The following is a 23,297-nucleotide window of genomic DNA, read 5'->3' on the forward strand; positions in this document are numbered from 1 at the left end:
TCGAAGAAAAAAATCATTTTTTTATGTCAATCCAAGTATGCATGGATATACTATGAAAAACTAATATGGAGACTTCAAAAGCCTGCTCTACTCCTACATGTCCAGGTTATCGATTTTATCTTGGTGACAGTGAACTTTTGGTGACCCACCTACACTGTATAGAAGCACTTTAAGTGCTCTCCAATATCTGACTTTGACCAGGCCACATGTATCCTATGATGTGTTATGATTGGTTAAATACAATGAATAAGTGATAATATACAAGCTAGGTATAAACACTTAGTGAATTTCACAGAGTGTATATGTGACATTTGAGTTTCAAGTGTAGGCACTTTAAAAATGATTTTTTGGGTCCAAAGTGGTACATGGAGGTATCTAAGGATCTCCAAAAAGTTTGGTGGTGTTGACCCTCGTTTTGGCCAACGACATGTAAACGATAGGAAAAAAGTACGATGCTTGAGCAAACAATTGAATGGAAAGTAAAGAACACAAGGAATTATAGTGGTTCGACCCCAGTGATTGGTAATGACCTACGTCCACTTGATACTATTATTAATATTGAGCTTCAAAGGTGTGATCAAAGAACTAGGGTCCCTGAGTTTCACAGACCTTAGAAGGAGAAAACAATAAAAACGATGGATAATAGTAATGTAATTCGGAAAAAGATCAAAAGATCCCCCCTTGAGCTATTTCTTGTATATTTATAGGCTCAAGGAGGGTTACATGAATCAATTAGTCATATCTTTACTTAATAAACGGATCTTCATGTTATAATGAAGAGATATTCTCAGACATCATTACAACTGTACAGATTTATTCATAAATATACGGAGTATACGACCACGCTGGTCATATATAAAACTTGAACTTCGCATATGGAAATATCTATGGTCGATAGGCGAGCAACATCTCTGCCACGTGTCGAAAATTCTTGCCACGTCATCAATAACTATTTTTTGGATAAACATTTTCCCCCCAAGTTTATTTATTGTAACCAGCAATAAGTAAACTTAGGAAACTAACTTTTCATATGCTCCACGAAATCTGTTAGAGTCCCTCGTGCGTTCTTGAAAACTGTGATCTAATCTCGTCCAATCATGCCTTTTCGGTTTCCAAGTAATCCCTCTGACGGCTATTACACTCCCCCATGCCTTGAAAAAGGTAACTCATGATTACCCCTTTTCAACACATCTCAGCCATTATAAATAATCCCCGAATTTACTTTTTAACTTTTTACTAGCCATTTTCTTGCCAAGAACCTTCAAGAACTCCATCTCAGAGCTCAAAAGTTTTGAAGATCTTCCGTCGCTGTTCTAAGGATCCTCCGTTCGCACGTCCAAAGTCGCTTCATTTCAGAACCTCCAACCTTCGTCTAGGTAAAAAATTTAAACTTTTAAGCCCTTTGACATGCCATGCATACTGCTATACGACTGTTTTGAGTTCTGAAGTTTTTTGTGTTCTTGGGTAGAAATGCATGAGGATTGTGGAAATGTTGATTGATGCTTGATAGGGTAGTGTAGTTTTGCTCTGTAGGAGTTAGGAGCTAGTTTGATAATCAAGATCGTAAGTTTAGGGCGTAAAATCGAAGTAAAAATTCGATTTTTAGGCCAGTTGAAAAACTGGGTTCCCCCCCCCTTCGGAGTCGAAAAAGCTTTTTTCCAAAGACTTTTTATTTCCGCTTTTTGATCTGTTTTTCAAACTACTGGCATAGAACTTAGTGTTTCCGTTAGAATGTTGCTGGTCGTAGACGCGAGCAACTTTATTTCAACTTTCAACATAAGCTCCCAGGTTGTGCGTCTTATCTCCTACTTTCTTTGTTCGCAGTTTACATAAGTCGAAAGATAACATAAGACCTATAGACGACGACCTATTGGCTCAACTGCTTGAGGACAAAGAGCAACCATCGCCGCTGATTCCTAACATCCCATTCTCTCGTGTCAATCCAAACACTTAACATGTCCTTGCTCAAAATATGGCTCGTGCCAAGACCAAAGCTCAGAAAAAGAAAACCCCCACTTCTTCACATAAGCATGCTCTGTGGGCTGAAACTCCCTCGACCAGTGGTCGAGCTGAAAATGCTCTCGATCTCAACATCCAAAAACACGCTCGACCACGACATGCCATTCAGCTAGATGTTGAGTGGCATTTAGTTCCTGAGAGCAGAGTGATGATCAGGATGATCGCCAATTATATCAGGAAGTACGGTCTCACGGGGGTGACCTTAGTCAGACCTAACCAAGACCAAAGGCCGAACCTGCCTGGAGGCGCCTTCAGTGCCTGGTCAATGTTTCACATCGAGGCAGGGGCACCATGCCTCTTCACTCATTTTTTCAGTGGGTGGCCAACTATTTCGGAGTTGCCCCTTTTCAGATAACCCCAAACAAATATAGGATGCTCACTGCACTCTATATCCTGTACAGACACAAGAAATGGCCCGTGCCAACGCCTCATGAGGTCAACTACCTGTTTGACCTCAAGTCTAACCCCAACCAAGAAGGCACGGGGTTTTTTCACTTTTGTCATCACGAAACCGGGCGCACCTTCCTGACTGACACCACCCATATATCAAATGTGGGGAGGTATTACCAGGAGTACTTCCTCACAACTGACATGATCACAGACAACCTGGCCTTCGCTCAAGGAGGTAAAACCTTTGTATCACTGGTTGTTAGTTCTTCACATAGTGTTCTCCTCCACATTTTCTTAAACTGTTAATGTCTTCCAGGCCCATGGCTACGACCAAACCCAGCTCCGGACATGGAGTTGAGATCGGCGCTCCTAGCCAGCATGATTGACGTAGAAAAGAGCGTCAAGCATCTGGTTACAGAGGCTAACCTTAGGTTGGTTGGCCTCTTGGTCCCTCATCAGGACACGAGGGAGCCAACAACAAGGAGTGCCATTGCCGAGGAGGACCCCGAGCAGCAACCTCCAGCGTCACCTCCACGAAGGAACCTGCTGGCACTCCTCCAACAGAGAGGCCCTCGGCCCCCTTGGGGAAAGGAAAAAAGAAGGCCACCGAGCCTGTCGAACACTCGGACGAGTCTTCGAATGATAATGGTACATTTATTTTGCTTTTAGATAGCTTGCCAATACCCTGTCACCTATTGACGGGGACGGAAATTTAAAAAATGCTCCAAATTTAGGCCCAAATTTCTTCATGTCAGAGAGTGAGTATAAGACTAATAGAGTCTATAGGATAGCGACCAGTAATAATAGCTCGGGTATTTGACTTTGCAATCTTTCTTTATTTATTTTTCTGATGTTATACACTTTGTCATTTATGCTATCTCATTGTTAAAAAAAATTCTTCTTTTTCAGACACGGACTCCGTAAATGTGTTCGATATTTACAACACTCCTGAGGCTGTCGCGGCTCCCCCGAGCAAAAAGAAGACAAGCAAGAGGCACCACGGGGAAAGCAGTCAAGCGCCTCAGGCGAGGATGCCTCACAATGCAGGCCCTCCGCCACCACAACTCCATCCTCTCCTCGCGAGCAGCAGATTCCTCCTGCTCCAGCCAGATCAACTCCACCTCCCGCGACCTCGACCAACCAAACTCAGCAGGCCAATCCTACTTCAACTGGGGGCAACATAACTGGTCGCGCCTTTAAATTGGTCAAGGAGAGGGTCACTAAGATTGTGAAGCATGACCGCTGCCGAGAGGCAATGGTTGCGACAGAGGCGATGGATGTTGACCTGATCCTGAACTGCGCCCTGAACGAGTTCACCAGTGTAAGTCATCTTTTTCTGCGGAAACAAGTCTTCTTTATTTTATAGTTAGTCTAACTTCTGCTTTGACTGTAGGCCATGCCGACCCTCACTACCGGCCGTATCCGCTCGGGTGCTGTCACTGAGCAGGCTAGAACTTTGGAGCAATGGCACGAGGATGAACTTAAAGCTGCCGAGGCTAAATATGCTGAACAGCTGGCAGTGGTGCTTGAGGAAAAGGCTAAACTGGCTAAGGAGTTGGAGGAGAAGCAGAGGTCTCTGGACAAAGCTCGTGAGCAGAGGGACCAATTTAAGGAGTCTAACCGCTTCAATTTCCGCGCGGCCCAACAACTCGAGGTGGACTTGGTTGCGAGCAAGCAGGAGAATACTACCCTGGAGGGCCGGATTGAGGAGTTGGAGAAAGCCAACACTAGCAACTTGGAAAGGTACAAGAATGCCACTCTTCGATGCTTCTATGATTTTTGGAAGCATAACCAGGGTGCCAACTTCGACTACCTTCCCGAGAATGCGAGAGACGCCGAGCTTGCTCGTTGCGCTGCTCAGCTGGTTGAGGAAGAAAGGTCAAGGGTTCCTGCTTCCCCTGAAATTTCGCTGGCCTCTGGGATGGATGGGGCAGACAACGAGGCTGCAGGCATCGTCGATCAATGCCCTCCTCAAGATCCTCCGGATGCTTAAGCTTTTTCTATTTATATTCTATCTTTTTAACTACACGACCTACGGGTCGTGATGTAAAGACAATATATTTTTTGTTGCTGCATGGGCAACTTTTACTTTTATTTGAACAATTACATCTGAGCAGCGACTACTCGCGGTGTAAAAGGATTCATTTTGATATTATAATATATTTGCATATTATTATAACATATGCTCGCATGACCGAACTTAGCATAACACTTTGGTTTTATTTAACAAAATAACAAAATTTTGAAAAATACTCTAAGTGCCCTAGCATGCTTTCACTTATTTTGCTCATGTGTTTACATACCTTTTAACGATATGATTTGCTTACTTGTACCTTATATGCCCCCAAGTGATCGAGGAGCTTTAGGTCCTTGGTCACTTGCCTTGACCAGAACCTGTTCAAACATTACTGCTCGTAGCAATATGATTAGCATTATAATACAACAGAACAACACACATAATGAGCAAATACTTGTAATAAATACAATAGTTGGCAAGAAATGACTGGCTGAGCACAATCTCTTTTATTTCTCGTAATCAATGGACTAAACATATATGTACAAGTGATCAATAAGTTCTTACACTTTTTCAAAACTTGTAAAAAGTAAAATTTATACAAGCCAATTCTTTAAGAAGAATTGTTCATTGGTAATACTTGCGCAGGTGTTCTCCATTCCAATAGCGAGGAACGAGATCTCCGTTTAAGCGTGCAAGTTTATAAGTGCATGGGTGAAGGACCTCATCAATCTGGTATGGCCCTTCCTAATTAGGCCCGAGTGTTTAGAAAAACTCTTCGGAGTACGAGGTCTCCAACACTGAATTTTTTTCTCGCACTTTAGAGTTGAAATACCGGGCGACCTTTTGCTGGTAAACAGCTACTTGGAGCTGGGCTTGTTTACGCTTCTCATCAATTAAGTCCAGGGATTCCATCAATACCTGGCTGTTAGAGTCTTGGTCGTATGTCAATCTGCGGTGCGAGGGTGGATCTAACTCGACAGGCAACATAGCTTCAAACCTGTATGCCAAGGAAAACGGGGTATGACTTGTTGTTGTTCGGTGGGAAGTTCTGTATGATCAAAGAAATTTAGGCAACTGCTCTGGCCATGCTCCCTTAGCTTCTTCAAGTCTTTTCTTCAGGGTATCCTTCAGCGTTTTGTTAACTACTTCGACTTGCCCATTCGATTGGGGATGAGCGACTGAAGAAAAGCTTTTGATAATATCATGACGTTTGCAGAAGTCTGTGAATAGATAACTGTCAAAATGGGTGCCATTATCCGAGACTATCTTCCTTGGTAATCCATAGCGACAAATGATGTTCTTGACTACGAAGTCAAGCACTTTTTTGGTCGTTATGGTTGCGAGTGGCTCAGCCTCGGCCCATTTGGTGAAGTAGTCGATGGCAACCACTGCATACTTTACACCACCTTTTCCTGTAGGCAAAGATCCGATTAGATCTATTCCCCAAACTGCGAAGGGTCATGGACTCTGCATTTGCTTTAACTTGTTGGGAGGTGCTCGTGGGATTTTAGAAAATCTCTGACACTTGTCACACCTCCGCACAAACTCCATTGAGTCTTCATTCATGGTTGGCTAGAATTAGCCCGGCCTTAGGATCTTTTTTGACAGACTTTGCCCCCCAGCGTGGTCCCAAAAAAAACCTTCGTGCACCTCTTTCATTAACTCTTTGGCTTTCTCCTTTGTAATACATCTGAGGAGTGGCATGGAGTATCCCCTTCGGTACAGGATCCCATCGACCAAGATATACCTAGCAGCTTGACGTTGAAGGGTCCTGGCTTTGTTTTTGTCTGTCAGTAGTACGCTGCTTGACAGATACTCTACATATGGTGCCATCCATGTATCTGCCATCTGGATGACTAGAGTGGTTTCTGCTGCTTGGATGCTTGGTGCCGATAGGCGCTCGACTGGCACTATGTTCAGAGTATCAGCATCCTTCGCACTTGTCAACTTTGCCAAAGCGTCAGCATTGGAATTCTGATCGCGAGGTACTTGCTAGAGAGTGTATCTGTCGAACTGGGCTAACAGATCCTTTGCTTTGTTTAGATATGCGACCATCTTCAAACCTCGCGCCTGGTACTCTCCCAAGACTTGATTCACCACCAGTTGTGAATCACTATAGATGTCAAGCATTTTTATGTTCATATCCTTGGCTAACTGCAATCCAGCGAGTAGTGCTTCATATTCGGCCTTATTGTTAGAAGCAGTGAAGTCAAATCTGATCACACAGTGAAATCGATGCCCTTCCGGCGTTATCAATATCACTCCTGCTCCTGCGTGGGATTTGTTGGATGAACCGTCTGCAAACAATTTCCACGAGGGTGCTTGGATTTGACACTCAGGCCCGCTGGGCTCTTCAGTCTGCTCGCCACCCGCGAGCTCTGTGAATTCGGCGATGAAGTCAGCCAAGGCATGTCCTTTTATCGCTGCTCGCGGCAAGTAAGATATGTCGAACTGCCCGAGTTCGACTGCCCACTTTAGTAATCTTCTTGCAGCCTCTGGCTTTTGCAGGACTTGCCGAAGAGGCTAGTCGATTAAGACCGTAATTGGATGAGCTTGGAAGTAAGGCTGCAACTTCCTAGAGGCCAAAACCAATCAATAGGCTAACCTTTCAATGGGGGGATACCTCAACTCTGCACCGATCAGCCTTTTGCTTACATAATAGACAGCCTTCTGCACACCTTCTTTTTCTCTTACTAGAACAACACTAGCAGCGTAGTCCGTGATTGCCAGGTAGATGAACAAAGTCTCTTTATCGACCGGCTTTGACAGGATGGGTGGTTGCGCCATATGCATTTTTAGTGCTTGAAAGGCCTGTTCGCACTCATCTGTCCATTCAAATTTCTTATTGCCTCTCAGTAGATTGAAAAATGGGACGCACTTGTCTCTTGATTTCAAAATGAATCTACTGAGAGCAGCAATTCTCCCGGTCAGGCTTTGGACATCCTTAATCTTCACTGGCAACTTCATCCCGATCAGGGCCTTTATTTTCTCGGGATTAGCTTCAATTCCTCCCGAGTTAACTATAAATCCCAAGAACCTCCCTGATCCTACTCCGAAGGAGCATTTAAGGGGATTTAACTTCATCCTATATTTATTCAGGATGTTGAAGCATCCCTGCAAATCCCTTACATGTCCTTCTGCTTTCTTCGACTTAACCAGCATGTCGTCGACGTAAACCTCCATGTTTGTGCCAATTAACTCCTTGAACATTTGGTTGATGAGTCTCTGGTAAGTCGCACCAGCGTTTTTCAAACCGAAGGGTATCACCTTGTAACAGTAGAGCCCTGTATCAGTTCAAAAGCTAGTGTGATCCTCATCAGGGGGATGCATAATGATTTGCATCCATGAATGAGAGGATCTCATGCCCTGCAGTGGCATCGACCAGCTGGTCGATCCTCGGGAGTGAGAAACAGTCTTTGGGGCAGACTTTATTTAGGTCTGTAAAATCCACGCACGTACGCCACTTGCCATTCGGCTTGGGCATTAGTACGGGATTAGAGACCCGCGATGGATAAAACGCCACCCTGATGAATCCATTCTCCTTCAGCTTCTCGACTTCCTCCTTCAAGGCCTTTAATCTATCTTTGTCGAGCAACCTTCTCTTTTGTTGCACTGGTGGAAAGCTTTTGTCGATGTTCAGGACATGGTTGATGACTGCAGGATCTATCCCGACCATGTCTTTGTGCGACCAGGCAAAGACATCCTGGTTCCTCCTTATGAACTCCACCAGTGCTTGTTTTGTTGTTGTCTCTAAGTTTTTACTGACTTTCACAAATCTGGTCGGACTTTCCTCATCAAGTTGGACCTCTTCAAGGTCCTCGATGGGTCCCACTTCTTCTTCAAAATCCCCAAAGCGAGGATCTAAGTCTCTATCCTCACTTTGGGCAACGCCCTATTTGGTGAGATTATCACCTGAGCGAGCTGAACATCAGTTGCCATTTGCAACTCCTTTCCGGTGGCATCTCTCGATACACCCTTCTTTGCTTTGGTGATCGAGGCGTTGTAGCACTCCCTCGCTTCCCTCTGGTTTCCCAACACGCACCCTTGCGTCCGTTGGGAATTTCATAGCGAGGTGCCATATAGAAGTGAAGGCTTGTAGGTCGACCAGAATTGGTCTCCCTATCACAGCGTTGTACGCTGAAGGACAATCAACTACTATAAAAGTAATGAGTAATGTCCTGTTAGCAGGTGCAGTGCCTGCTGTGACTGGGAGTCTAATCGTCCCTACTGGGGCGAGCCTTTCTCCGGAGAAACCATAAATGGTTTGGTTGCATGGCTCCAGGTCTTTCACGGACAACATCATTCTTTCCAGCGAGGACTTATACAGGATGTTGACTGAACTTCCTGTATCGACCAACACCCTCTTCACCATGATGTTCGCGATCTGTGCGTCCACGACCAGCGGATCGGAGTGTGGGAATCGCACGTGCTGGGCGTCGTCTTCAGAGAAGGTGATCAGTTCCTCCTATGTTCGAGCCTTTTTTGGTGCTCAGTCCTCAACACTCATCATCTCGATGTCCTGGTCATGGCGCAGGGTTCGAGCATATCGTTCCCTCACTTTCCCACTATCTCCTGCAAGATGTGGGCCTCCACAAATGGTGAGTTGGGTACCTGCCACAGGAGCTGGCTGTAAAGGTGGCGAGCGTTGGCGTGCAAGCGCCGACTCGTTGCCACCTTGAGCCTCTTGCTGAGAACCTCTCACGGCTCGTACATATCTTCTTAAATGTCCCTGTCTTATTAGGAACTCAATTTCGCCCTTCAACTGGTTATACTCATTAGTGTCGTGCCCGTAGTCGTTATGAAAACGACAGAACTTTGTTGAATCTCTCTTGGAGATATCTTTCCTTATTGATGCGGGTCGTTTGTAGGGCACGCTCGAGCTAGTCACCTGGTAGACCTCGGCTCAACTTTCAACAAGGGCAGTGTAATTGGTGAATCTCAGTTCATACCAATTACCTTTGGGGCGCTTACTCTCGGAGGTTGAGGGTTCTTTGCTCGCCCGCTTTCCACCATTCTTACCATTGCCATTCCTGTTGGCTTTGCCGTTGGCAGCTTTGGCGGGTTCTTCCTTGGGCCCCTTATCTTTAGCTGGCGATTTCCCTTCATTGGCAATCGCGATCAGCTTGATCTAAAAATTCCTGGGTACTTTTAACCCCATGCTTTCTGAGGCTACTCCAGAGGGGAGAATGGCGCCTAACCCCAGCAGTTAGGGCCATCATCTTTCCCTCATCGCCCACAGTCTTGGCTCCAGCTGCATCTTGCATGAAGTGCTGAACATATTCCTTCAAGGGCTCTCCCACTTTCTGGCGTATCTCGACCAATTGGTTCGCCTCAGTGGGGTGCACACGACCCGCATAGAACTGTCAGTAAAACTCATTCACGAACATCTCCCAGGATACTATATTTGCAGGAGGGAACTTAAAGAACCACTCCTGGGCGGCATCAGAAAGTGTCGCTGGGAAGATCCTGTAGCGAGTATCTTCAGAGACTTTCTGAATGTCCATTTGTATCTCAAACTTGTTGACATGAGATACTGGATCTCCATACCCGCCGAAATTTGGCAGTGTCGACATCTTGAACTTACTAGGGATTTTTGCCACAACAATCCTCTGTACAAAAGGGGTGCATCTCCTCCGATCGTACTCAATGTGTGATGTTCGCCCCCCGACCAGCTGCTGCACAACCTGGTTCAGGGCGTCGATTTGAGCTTGAACAACTTCTGGGATTGCTGGGGCCTCTGGTGCCGGGGGAATGTACTCATCATGCCTTTCTCGGCGGTCGTTGAGTACATCCCTCAAATCATCGTCTCTTCGCCGCTGCTCGCTGACTCCGAGCCAACTAAAAACGTTATTCTGCCTGGGCTGCCCCCCAGCGTTATGACCTACTGGTCGGTCTTCTCTAGGTGGGGGGCTCCTGCCTCCACCTCTCTCTTCGTTCCTCCGGCCAGCATTTCCTCTGCCTGAGTCGACTTCATTATAGCCGTGGCCATCTCTGAACCGTGGCTGGCTATAGTGCGACCGACTATTCCCTTTGTTGCCTCCTTGGGCTGGCATTTCCCGAGCGTTAGGGGGAGGCTTGCGCTGGTCAGCCGGTCCTCGTACATTTTCATGCCGTGGGGGGCCCCTGACCGCAGAGCCTGTCTCTGAGTTCCTCCTGTTGGCAGAAGGACGTTGCCCCCTGCTTGATGGATGCGGCTCTTCACCCTCTAGGCGTCTAGGGCTACGGGGCTGTTGCCCAGCCCTATTCTACCTCGGGCGCGGGGGATTGCCTCGACCAGTTTGAGACGGAGGCTGCGTCTCAAGATCCTTAGGTGGGACATCATCCTGAGGCATAGGTGCCTGCTCCGACATCTGAGGGCTTATTGGCTGGAGCGGAGGACTAGGATTGGGACCCCTTTGAGGTGGCCCGTTTGGTGGCTGATCTGGCTGGGAGGCTGGCGCAGCCTGATTCCTAGCCAGCTGGATGGCTGCTTCAAGGGCTGCCATGGCATCCCTCTGCCAACGGTCCATCTCCACCTGCCGCTCGCTTAGCTCCTGGCGCTGGCGCTCTATCTCCCTTTGCTGTGACGCCATTATCTCGGCAGCATTCTCTTGATTGGCTCTCAGATTGGCCAACTCATCTTGCAGCACCCCCAGTGTTGTCTTCAGGGTCTTAGAATCCAACTCCTCCTCATCAAACTCCAAATGAGATTCATCTTCAGCCACATTTGGGGGAGGAGGCTGGGATGGTGCAGCGGCAGCTTGTCCAGTCTTCTTGGTAGTCGCCATTAGATATTTTGTCAATCTCTCAATGAAAGCACCAGAATGTTGACCCTCGTTTTGGCCAACGACACGGAGTCAAGTAAACAACAGGAAAAAAGTACGATGCTTGAGCAAACAATCTAATGGAAAGTAAAGAACACAAGGAATTATAGTGGTTCGGCCCTAGTGATTGGTAATGACCTACGTCCACTTGATACTATTATTAATATTGAGCTTCAAAGGTGTGATCAAAGAACTAGGGTTCCTGAGTTTCACAGACCTTAGAAGGAGAAAACAATACAAACGATGGATAATAGTAATGTAATTCGGAAAAAGATCAAAAGATCCCCCCTTAAGCTATTTCTTGTATATTTATAGGCTCAATGAGGGTTACATGAATCAATTAGTCATATCTTTCCTTAATAAACGGATCTTCAGGTTATAATGAAGAGATATTCTCGAATATCATTACAACTGTACAGATTTATTCATAAATATATGGAGTATACGACCAGGCTAGTCGTATATAAAACTTAAATTTCGCATATGGAAATATCTCTGGTCGATAGGCAAGTAGCATCTCTGCCATGTGTCGCCATGTGTTAAAAATTATTGCCACGTCATCAAAAACTATTTTTTGGATAAACAGGTGGCATTTGGAGAAATTTTAGGACCATTGGAATGGTCAAAATTCAGATCGGTGGCGATGCATCACCTCCTAAGAGGTGTTGCATCGCCTAATGCGAAGGGGCTCAAAAGCCCCAACAGGCGATACATACAAACACGTGAAATAAGCTCCAAATAATGAGTTAATTATCCCTAATCCTATTGGTTATACCTAATGACATTTCCTACACTATAAAAAGGTCCTTATAGAGTTTTTGAAGACTTGATCACTCTCTCCAATCTCTCTTTAACCTCTTTCTCTCTCTCTAGCTCTCAAATACCAAAGTTTTTACCAAGAAACTCATCAAACATTGTTTGACTTGCATGACTTTTAGGGCTTGTTCAATCATAAATCTCATTCTAATAGGTTGAAGCTTCAAGCAATTAGGGAAGGCTTGGAATAGAAATTTTGGAGAACAATATTCTTATTGCGTATAAGTCTTTGAAGTTCCTGACATGGGAAAAAGTGCAGCTATCACTCTAATAGTGTCAGAGACGTTTCCTCCAACAAAATAGTGGGCTGACATTCCCCAAAATGGGCTCACCAAAATACACTAGAGCCTACCAGCTCATTTACTACAAGAGTGTGCATTTAATATGTAATAAATCTTCATTGAGGGAGAATAATTGTAATCAGCTCCAATTAATGAACTTGATAGCCCCAAGCTGCCTATAAATAGGGCTAGGGCACACATTGTACAGGATCTGATCTTTCAGTTTAAAAGTGAGCCAATACGCTGCATGAAACCCCCAAGAAAACTTGAGTTTTGCAAATTCTTCAAATCTTAATACAAGTGAAACATGGATTAGGGTCGATTCACAACCTAAACCACGTAAAATTCATGTGTCTAATCTTCATTTTTTAAAGCTTTATTTTAATTAATTGTTAGCAAAAAAGCTAGTCAACAACTACATACAATCATATAAAAATAAATAGGATTATAATTATCCACGTGCTAAAAGCACAAAAGGGAAATACCGAAGAAAATAATGTATAATTTTTCTTTTTTAACTTTAAGAGAAATAAACATTAATTTATGCACATATATATATTTAATATAATGACATCAAGAAGCTAATGTATTCATTTTTAAAATTGTAGAGAAATGACAATTTTACATTGTTAATTACCTAAATTGTCATTTTTTATAATCTTTTTATTTATTTAGGAGCGTATGACTTTAATATAGTGGTATATGTATATTAGTTTTGTTTAATTAGTTTTTATTTTAAAGTTATATTGACTTTTTAAGTTTTTTATGGGTTGTAGGTATATTCTTTTCCAACTAGTGTATATGTTTTTTGTGGTATGGTATATCATTTTTTTTTATGATATTTAGTTTCTATCTTATTATATCATAATGGTAGTATATAATTTTGTATCATAATATATACATTTTAATGGTAATATATAATTTTGTTAGCATAGTATATACATTTTTTAGTAATAATTTTATAACTTCTGTTGGTATATTATTTTTCAACTCAATATATGTATTTTGTGATATGATATATCATTCAACAACCCATAAAAAATGAAAAAAAAAAAAAGATAACTTCAAAATAAAAAAATAATTAAACAAAACTAATATACATATACAATAATATTAAAATAGTTAGAATATAATAGTAATTTGCTAAATGGTATATTTGGTAATATATAATAATAAAATGGTGGTTAGACTATTTTACTACAAAATTAAAAATATTGACATTTACCTACTTTTGAACACTATTAAAAGTCATTTTGCACCAAGCCAAAAATATGGAAAAATTGCACCTAGCACTGCAAATTTCAAAAAAATTTGAAAAATACGGAATTTTACAAAATTTACAAAAATACAATAACAGTTTGTTACGGTTCTGTAATCGCTTGTTATAATTTTTTATTTAGCCTATAAATATTGTTTACAAAATTGTAACATATAGTTACAAACTTGTAAATTTTAATTACAAATTTGTAAACTTTGGTTACAAAAAAAATACACTATTACAAATTTGTAAATTTTGTTTACAAATAAAAAAACTCGATATTTACGATTATGTCACCCCATATTTTTGTAATTTTTTATAGTTTCATATTTTTAGTATTTTTTTTTAAAACCTTAGGTATTTTTGTAAATTTCCCCCCACAAAACAATTAGGGGGTCCTAAGGCCCCTCAAGGCCCCTTGGTCGTTATTGTATGTACTATAATATTAACACATTTATCAACTTTAATTTTTTAGGTGTATCGATTTGGCCAATTTGTTCAATTGATCCCACCATGGTAGTTACACCAGTTTTCTCGATTATATGTTCTCACCAACGAGCAAGACTACAAACAGGTCTGACCATCTATAGTACACTGGAATCAGAATGGGACCACTTAAACTAAAACCAAATGTGAGAAATTAAAATAATTAATATATATATATATAAATCATAACTAAATTAACTTTATCCTTAAATATGTTTTCTAATATTTTAAGAGAATATCTAAATCCTATGAAAAGAAGAAAAACCCATTTTATTTGTTGTTTGACCAAAATTATCTGTACTTTAATTTTATTTCATTAGTATCCATTTATACCCAAACTGCTCTATAGTTTTCATTCATACACACAATTGTAATATATTTTTGTTGGATTCTTCAATTCTCTTTAATAATATATTAAAATTGCAGATATTTTTTTTTACATAGAATTGTTCCTCACCTAATGATAAAATAGATATTCATGAAAATTAGTTAATATATATTAATTATGTATGTTGAAGGTATAGTTTTTTATTAGCTATATAATGAAGTAATGTAATGCTACCCAGCTATTGTCTTATTATTAATAAAACAAAAATAGAAGAAAAAGACAAGGATATAAAAGCTATATTTCATATTTAAAAATATCTATTCATTTTTAGAATATAAAATATGCAATGTAAGAGCATCTCCAAGGTGTTCCTTACATTTTAGCTAAATTTTAACTATTTTAGCAAGCAAACAAAAAAGGTTATTTTAGAGAACCAATTTTTCTATTCACAATCTCTATTTTAACTAACATTCATTATTTTAATATTTTTTTTAAAAATTAAAATTTTTAATATAAAATTGTTTAATAATTAATTATATTATTTCACAGAGCTATATTTCCAACAGTTATATATTTTTTTCTATAAATAAGATATTTCATATCTCATATTTGTGCATCTAAATTTTAGGACAATTATTCTATAGGGACTTCACTTTAAGCCCTACCGGTAGGACTCTCAGTGTTTCTCAACCCGTGAACCGTTTTCGGCGTGATTTTTTTTATGACCGTGTATATTGTAGCTATTTAGAGCATCCTGCAAATTTTTAAAAAATTCCGAATAATTTACAATACCGAAAACTATGTTCAAACATGTTGTTTTTCACGCGCATAAAAAAAATTAGTCACGCGTGTAACAACATGTTTGAACTTAGTTTTCGGTACTGTAAATTATTCAAAATTTTCTGAAAATTTGCAGGATGCTCTAAATAGCTACAATATACACGATCATAAAAAAGCACGCTGAAAACTGTTGATGGATCGAGAACACTGAAAGCCCCACCAATAGGACTTAAAGTGAAACCCTATATAAAGTTTATATCTCATACTTATCTATCAAAACTTTATTTTTCTACAAAATATATCATAAAAGTTATGAATCTAGTCAATTAGCTAAAATGCTTTTTGATGATGATGATGATAGTGATGAGATTGGTCTCTTTTTAAAATTATTGACTATACTTTTTAAAATTCTCTTTCATGCTATTATTCTTACAGGTAACACCCTATACCGCTATAGCTATAGGTATAAATGAATATTAAGTCCAATATATTTGAATTTAAATTGAAATATATAAGGTATAGTACTAAATTGCACTAATTAGCAATACGTCAAGTACTGAGTATGAACAATGCTCAATTAAAATAACATATCTCACCAAAATTAAACACACAATGTATAGATTACATTTATAATGAACAAGAAATCAGCAGAGCTATAATCCGAACTTGCAACAATAATATATAGTAAAATGACGTACAATTAATATAATACTGAAACAAAGTACAATAATAGAGCTAAGTAGTTAGTAGTATTGCTAATGTACATTCTCCTCTTTTTCAACTTCATCTTAGTCATCATCATCATCTACTTGGTTGTCTATTTTGCTCATCTTGATCATGGTCTTCTCCTTTTAAAATTCTACATTTTCATGAGCTTACCACACTAAGAAATTACATCCTTACAGAGGCTTTTTTCTTTTGGTATAATTGATCCAAACGATCAAAGTAATAATAAGAACGAGAGTATTCGAGTATATATAGCTACATTTTCTTGCTTTTTCTTTGCATATTTTCACACTTCTTTTTCAACCCACTAAAGCCAATGAACGAAGCACTAAGCTCTTCCCAACATTGGATCAAAATCATCATCATCATCATCATCAAATGGGAAAGTTGACTCTTTGGCCTGTGATATTTTCAATGTGTGAGACAATAACTTCCTCTCTGTTTAAAGCTTGAGCTTGTTCATGAACTTTGGCAATGGCTTCTCTGTTATGCCATCGAGCTTCCTCGCGCTTCCATGCTTCTTCTCTCTTCATTCTCTCTTTCTCCATTCTATCCATAGATTCCAAGAAATTCTCATGCAGTCTGTCCTGGTGGCTCACGATCTTCTCCACTAAGCCTTTGAAGAATCGAGTCATCGAGCTCAATAGAATTACTTCCTTTCTAATTCTTCTCTTCCTCTTCTTCTTCTTAAGCTTCCTCATCAACAAACCCTCTTCTCCTATGGAAGTTGCACCATCAATGGCAGCCCCACCTTCACAAGGAATACTATTATCACCGATCTTGGCAAGGTTGTAGACAGCATCAAGCTCATTCAGACTATAGTTGTCCTTACTGTTGTCGTCTGCAAAACTAATAATATCCACAGCAACATTAACACAAACACGTAGAAGACAATAATCGAAAAACAACAACACGAGATGTCTCCCAACATTAAAATGCATGTGAACTAAAATTACCAAAAGGGCTCATTGGAAATGGAATATTCTTGTGGCTGCCGACGATATTTGGGCTTGGTGGACTCAACAAAATGTGTTTGTTTCTCGGGAAAGTAGAGGTGGTGAAACTGATGAAGTGCATTATTAGCAGAAGCAGTAGTAGAAGTAGTAGTAGTAGTAGCAGTACAATTCTCGTTCAGACCCAGCTTGAAATTCAGTAGTTGTGGGACCTGCTGAGACTGGTAGCTCAGTTTCAGAACTGTTTCTTGCTCAGCTCGGTACTGCCATGGCTGAACAGGTTGGTGTGGATAATAATGAAGGTTGTGATGAGCTTCTTCGCCATGATCTTGATGATGATGATGATGATGAGAGTAATAATGGTGGTGGTTTTGAAGTAGTTGTGGTGGTGAGCAACAGTCGCCATCCATGAAATCAGGAAGATTATTATCATAATTCGTCTGCATTTTTCTTTTTCTTTGATCTTCTTCTCTTGTGGTTTCGAGTAAACCCTAGCTAGAAGAAGAAGAAGAAGAAGAGACTTGAAAAAGCTCAAAAGCTCAAAGGCTCAAAGCTCAAGGCTCAAGGCTCTCTCTATTGTGATTGTTCGTAGGGTCTCCATTTTCACAGTTATTTGTCGTTTTGAATTTATTATCATTGGCTTCTTCTTCGGATTTATTAAATACTAAATATTCCATACAAACCAAGAATATATGATTGTCGTTTTCGATGATATCATGAAAACGTGCTTTATTATTATTTATTTTTTTATGAGTAATGGGTTTATCCAAAATAATCATGAACCTATTAAATCATGAAAATTATTATAAGGATAAAGTTGATAAATATCTACTCTACTTTAATTTTAATATTAAATTAATCATAAATTAGTATAATTATACTTATCCATTCCAATCAAATTCCATCTAACTTTTTTTTAAGCTTAAACAACATTATTAAATATTAGATTTTAAAAATTATCACCCAATTCAATTATCTTCTATTATACAATTTGATATTTTTTCAATTGATTTTTTAAAAATTTCATGTAAACATTTTTTAAGAGTTAATATATATATATATAATAGGAAAATGTTAAATAATTATAACATAGTATATAGTATAATAAATATAGTTTAATAGTTTGTAATAGATTTCAATAACTAGTAAGACATTATTTATAATTTTTAATACTATATATTAATAATAAATTTAATATATAATATATAAATTGGATAGGATCAGTTATTTGGATTTTTCACAATATTATCCGTCAACTAATCTAATCTAATTTAATTATGATATCCAATCCAATTATAATTAAATATCAAATTTTAACTAATTAGATTGGATTCGATCACATCATAAAATAAATATCCATATAATAATATAAAGTTAATTAATGCTATGAAGTGTTTGAGATTGTCATATCATTTTGAAAGTTGAATTATAAAAGGGTTAGAATACATTTATGAAAGTAGCATTATTGATCAAAACTACAACTATGAAAATCTGCATGATGCTTCTATTTGGTTTGAGCTATTAGGACGACATGGATTTAAGGCTTCTTCAAAACTAAAATGAAATTTTTTATTTATTTATTTTTTAAATTTTTGGAGATTTTACATTGTTTGATTCTAAAATAAGTCTTTACATAATATTTGATGGGTAAGTAAAATGAAAAATCTTGATCTACCGTGAGATGATTCATTGGCGAACCCACATAGAGACAAGTGTGGGCGGTTGCTTTCACTAAAAATAAATATATTTTTTAATTGAATCCGATGGGGGACGGATTCTGAGTAGGTATGCCTGTCTCTAAGACTCTCAAGTTAAAAGGATTTAGTTTTTTTAAATATTATTTTTTTATAAAAAAAAAAAAGCTTCAAAATTTGAAAATACTATTTTCTATTTTATATTGGCTCCTACCAGTTCAGAGCCGGCCCTAACAATTACAATGTATTAATAAACAATTTTTTATAATATTTTTCACACAAAATTATTATTATTATTTATAAAATAAATTCCAACAAATTTTTATTTTATTTTATTTTATTTAATTTAGAAAAGGAAGAGGTTGAGGAGAGTGTAGAAAAGGAGGGGCATGAGTATGAATGAATTAGGGACAGTAATTACATATAACACATGTTAAGGAGTTATCGTGTCTGACGACATAAAAGACATGTCGTTTTGGAAGTATACACATTTCATTTCCACGTGAAATGCAGAGTACCTTTGTCCTATTGTCTCTCTCACACTCACACTGTTGGACAAAAATGGAATAATAATAATAATAATAATTATTATTATTATTATTAAAAATCCAAAATAAAACTATGTTAAAATGTGCTACACATTTCTAGAATATTTGTATATCTTAGAATATTCTAGTGAAAACTTTAGAAATCTAGTAAAATAAATAAACTAGAAAAGCCTAAAATATTTAGAGAACTAGAAGTAACCAATCAAGAAAAATGTAAATCAATTAGAAAAGTTGTAAATCATATAGAACTAGAATAATCTAAATAAAATTAAATGTAGGGGTAAGCAACTATAAATACCCCATCAAGCTTCCAAATTGTAACCAAGCTTGAGTAGCCAAATCAAGTCTTTTACTACTAACTTACTACCTTATCTCCTCTTTTCCTACACACATAAAAATTAAAACATAACTCTTCCTTGTCCCACCAATCATCCAACTTATCAACATCATCATACTACACTACCTAATATCCATCCTATACAACCTCCATACATAATAATTAAAATAATTCATATACAAAATAACAATTATCTTACTCAATCTCATTTAACATTCCATCAGTGGTATCAGAGCTCCGTTCGATCATATCACTGGGCGTAATCTTTTCCGCTCATCAACATGAGTTTGGAGTCCAACCGCTCTTCTCTACCTCTTCCAATTTTCCATGGAGAAAACTATGATTTTTGGTCCATCAAAATGAGGACCTATTTTCGATCACAATATCTATGGAAAATTATTGAAGAGGGAGTCACTATTCCGGAAGACATTACATCTCTTTCGGAAGATCAAAAGAAGGTAATGGAGGATAGTCAACAAAGGGATTCTCATGCATTATACTGCTTGCAGCAAGCTATGGCAGACAATCTTTTTCCACGGATTATGGGCGCAGCAACGGCAAAAGAAGCATGGGACACGCTGCAGGAGGAGTTCCAAGGAACAATTAAGGTACGCATTGTTAGACTACAAAAGCTTAGAAGAGATTTTGAAAATCTTAAAATGAAAGATAATGAGACTGCAAAAGATTACTATTCTAAAATTAAAGAAATAGTAAATCAAATGGGAGCCTACGGAGAAATAATTTCTGACAAGAATATAGTACAAAAGATACTAATTTCTTGTACAGAAAAATATGATTCAATAGTTTCTGTGATAGAGGAAATTAAAGATTTAGAAACTCTATCACCAACTGAACTAATGGGCTCTCTTGAAGCATATGAAAGTAGACGAGAAAGGCATAAGGAAAGTGAAGCTGAAAATGCCTTTCAGTCTAAAATCAATCCGCGGTCTCAAAAACCAAAAGTTGATGGGAAAAAGACACAAGAAAAACAAAAAGAAAATAACGACAAGTATCCTCCATGTGGCATTTGTAAAAGAAAAATTCACTTGGAGAAAGACTGCTGGTTTAAAGGAAAACCACAGTGCCAAAATTGTAAAAATTTTGGCCACACTGAAAAAACTTGTCGTTTAAAGAAATCCCATCAAGCTAATTTTTCCGAAGAGAAAAATGATGAAAGTAATCTCTTCTATGTCTGTCAAGCTACAACAGAAGAAGGAAAATATACTTGGTATCTTGATAGTGGTTGTAGTAACCACATGACGAAAAATGAAAGCATCTTTTGTAGTCTTGATAAATCCAAGACTAAAGTCAAAATCGGTAATGGTGACTTCATGGAAGCAGTCGGCAAAGGCACCATCGCCATTGACACTAAAAAAGGCAAGAGATACATCAATGTACTCTTGGTACCCAACATCGATCAAAACCTACTTAGTGTAGGCCAAATGATTGAAAAAGGGTACTCTTTGCATTTTTAAGGAAATTCTTGCACAATCTATGATAAGCAAGATAAATCCTTTCAAATTTCAAAGGTAAAAATGAAAGAAAACAGATGCTTTCCGATACAATGGAGATATGCAAGCAGTGTGGCAATGCAAGCACAAACAGATGAGTCATGGTTATGGCATAGAAGGTTCGGTCACTTTAACTTCCATGGGCTAAAGATCCTCAAGCAGAAGAATATGATGCGAGACCTCCCAGCAATTAAGGAGATCAACACAGTCTGCGAAGGATGCATGCTCGGGAAACAACATCGACAACCTTTCCCATCCGGCAAAACTTGGAGAGCCAAAAAGCCACTGGAGCTGGTCCATACTGACGTCTGTGGGGCAATGCGCACTCCATCAAATGACCAAAACAGGTACTTCATTCTCTTCATTGATAACTTTACTAGAATGACATGGGTTTATTTTATGCAACAAAAGTCGCAAGTCTTCGATATTTTCAAAAAATTCAAATCCTGTGTCGAAAAACAAAGCAGTCACTACATCAAGACAATTAGAAGTGATAGAGGCAAAGAATACACTTCTAATGAATTCAACAAGTTCTGTGAAGATGAAGGGATGGAGCACCAACTCACTGTTGGATACGCACCAGAACAAAACGGCGTATCTGAAAGGAAAAACAGGACTGTTATGGAGGCAGCAAGAGCCATGCTACTAGAGAAAGGTCTCCCAAAATGATTTTGGGCAGAGGCAGTAAGCACTGCAGTCTACTTGCTCAACAGATGTCCAACCAAAGCCGTGCAGAATAAGACGCCTATCGAAGCTTGGAGCGGACGTAAGCCATCAGCAAAGCATCTCAAAGTCTTCGGCTACATATGCTACTCTCACATTCCAAAAGAGAAAAGAGGCAAGCTTGATGAGAAAACTGAAAAAGGAATCTTCTTAGGCTATAGTACTCAATCAAAAGGTTATCGAGTCTATAGCTTGGAATCAAATAAACTAATAATTAGCCGAGACGTAAAATTTGACGAAGATGCTGCATACAACTGGGAGACACAAGAAGTTGAAAGAAAGACAGTCAATATTCCTCTACCACCAAGACAAGAAACTGATCAAAATGAAGTTCCAACTCAGCCAACCACAGAGGAACCGACACAAGTCATAGAATCCCCGCCAGACTCACCAGTAAGGCGAACAAGACCGCTTGCTGAGATCTATGAGACATGCAACCTATTGCTTATGGAGCCAGAAAGTTTTGAAGCAGCTCAACAGAAAGAAGTATGGAGACAAGCCATGAATGAAGAGATAAAGATGATTGAAAAGAATGAGACTTGGGAGCTTGTAGATTGTGCACAAGACAAAGATACTATAGGAGTCAAGTGGGTCTACAAGACAAAGCTAAACGCAGATGGCTCTATCCAAAAGCACAAAGCAAGATTAGTTGCGAAAGGATACTCACAACAATACGGAGTCGACTACAATGAAACATTTGCTCTAGTTGCCCGCCTCGACACAATAAGGGCATTGATAGCTCTAGCCGCACAGAAGAAATGGAAGATTTTTCAACTCGATGTTAAGTCGGCATTTCTTAATGGCTTTCTCGAAGAAGAAATATACGTGGAACAACCTCAAGGATTCGTGGGGCAAGGACAGGAAGATAAAGTTCTCAAGTTGAAAAAGGCCTTGTATGGCTTAAAGCAAGCTCCGCGAGCCTGGTACAGTGGAATCGACCACTACTTTACTGAACAAGGATTCAGGAAGAGCAAAAGTGAGCCAACACTCTATATCAAAACTCAAGGTACGAATGAAACACTTATTGTCTCCTTATATGTTGATGATCTCATCTACACAAGCAATAATGAGAAGATGATAAAGAAGTTTAAAGAAGACATGATGAAAAATTTTGAGATGACCGACCTGGGATTAATGCACTATTTTCTTGGGATCAAAATAACTCAAAAAGAAGATGGGATCTTCATCTCACAAAAGAAGTATACGGAGACACTATTGAAGAAATTCAAAATGGAGGGATGCAAAACTGTATCAACTCCATTAGACAACAACAAAGCTCTCAAGAAGGAAGATGGCTCACCAAAAGCAGATGAATCAAAATTTCGAAGTCTAATCGGCAGCCTACTCTATCTAACTGCTACAAGACCAGACATAATGTGCGCAGTTAGTCTTCTATCAAGATTCATGTCTGATCCAAGTCAAGTTCACTACGGAGCAGCCAAGAGAATCCTTCGATACTTACAAGGAACAAAACTTTACGGAATCTGGTACGAAGTCATGAATGAGTCAAAACTGATTGCCTACACATATAGTGACTGGGCAGGATCCATGGACGACATGAAAAGCACGTTAGGATATGCCTTCACACTTGGATCTGGAATATTTTCATGGGCTTCAAAGAAACAAG

At 39.2% G+C, this 23,297-nt stretch overlaps 2 protein-coding genes across 2 annotated transcripts; one reads left to right on the forward strand and one right to left on the reverse strand.

The window, feature by feature from the left end:
- Nucleotides 1-15,772: 15,772 nt before the first annotated feature.
- LOC133803549 (trihelix transcription factor GT-2-like) lies at nt 15,773-17,478 on the reverse strand. The gene is made up of 2 exons (XM_062241634.1): nt 16,861-17,478; nt 15,773-16,753 (listed from the first exon to the last, which is right to left on the reverse strand). Exons 1-2 carry the CDS (start codon nt 17,301-17,303, stop codon nt 16,279-16,281), a joined length of 918 nt encoding a protein of 305 aa, XP_062097618.1. The 5' UTR covers nt 17,304-17,478; the 3' UTR covers nt 15,773-16,278.
- Nucleotides 17,479-19,717: 2,239 nt separating this feature from the next.
- On the forward strand, nt 19,718-20,911 carry LOC133804515 (uncharacterized). Its single transcript, XM_062242669.1, has one exon. The coding sequence runs from the start codon at nt 19,718-19,720 to the stop codon at nt 20,909-20,911; it is 1,194 nt and encodes a 397-aa protein (XP_062098653.1).
- The last annotated feature ends 2,386 nt before the right edge of the window (nt 20,912-23,297 follow it).

This window comes from Humulus lupulus, chromosome X (assembly GCF_963169125.1).
Source record: "Humulus lupulus chromosome X, drHumLupu1.1, whole genome shotgun sequence".
Taxonomy (NCBI): Eukaryota; Viridiplantae; Streptophyta; class Magnoliopsida; order Rosales; family Cannabaceae; genus Humulus; species Humulus lupulus.

Bases quoted from the DNA above. Each gene is read 5' to 3' on its own strand.
- LOC133804515 (XM_062242669.1), top strand. From the start codon at position 19,718: ATGAGTTTGGAGTCCAACCGCTCTTCTCTACCTCTTCCAATTTTCCAT.
- LOC133803549 (XM_062241634.1), bottom strand. From the start codon at position 17,303: ATGCAGACGAATTATGATAATAATCTTCCTGATTTCATGGATGGCGAC. The intron at 16,754-16,860 runs GTAATTTTAGTT...GGATATTATTAG, and splicing joins ATTTCCAATGAGCCCTTTTG to TTTTGCAGACGACAACAGTA.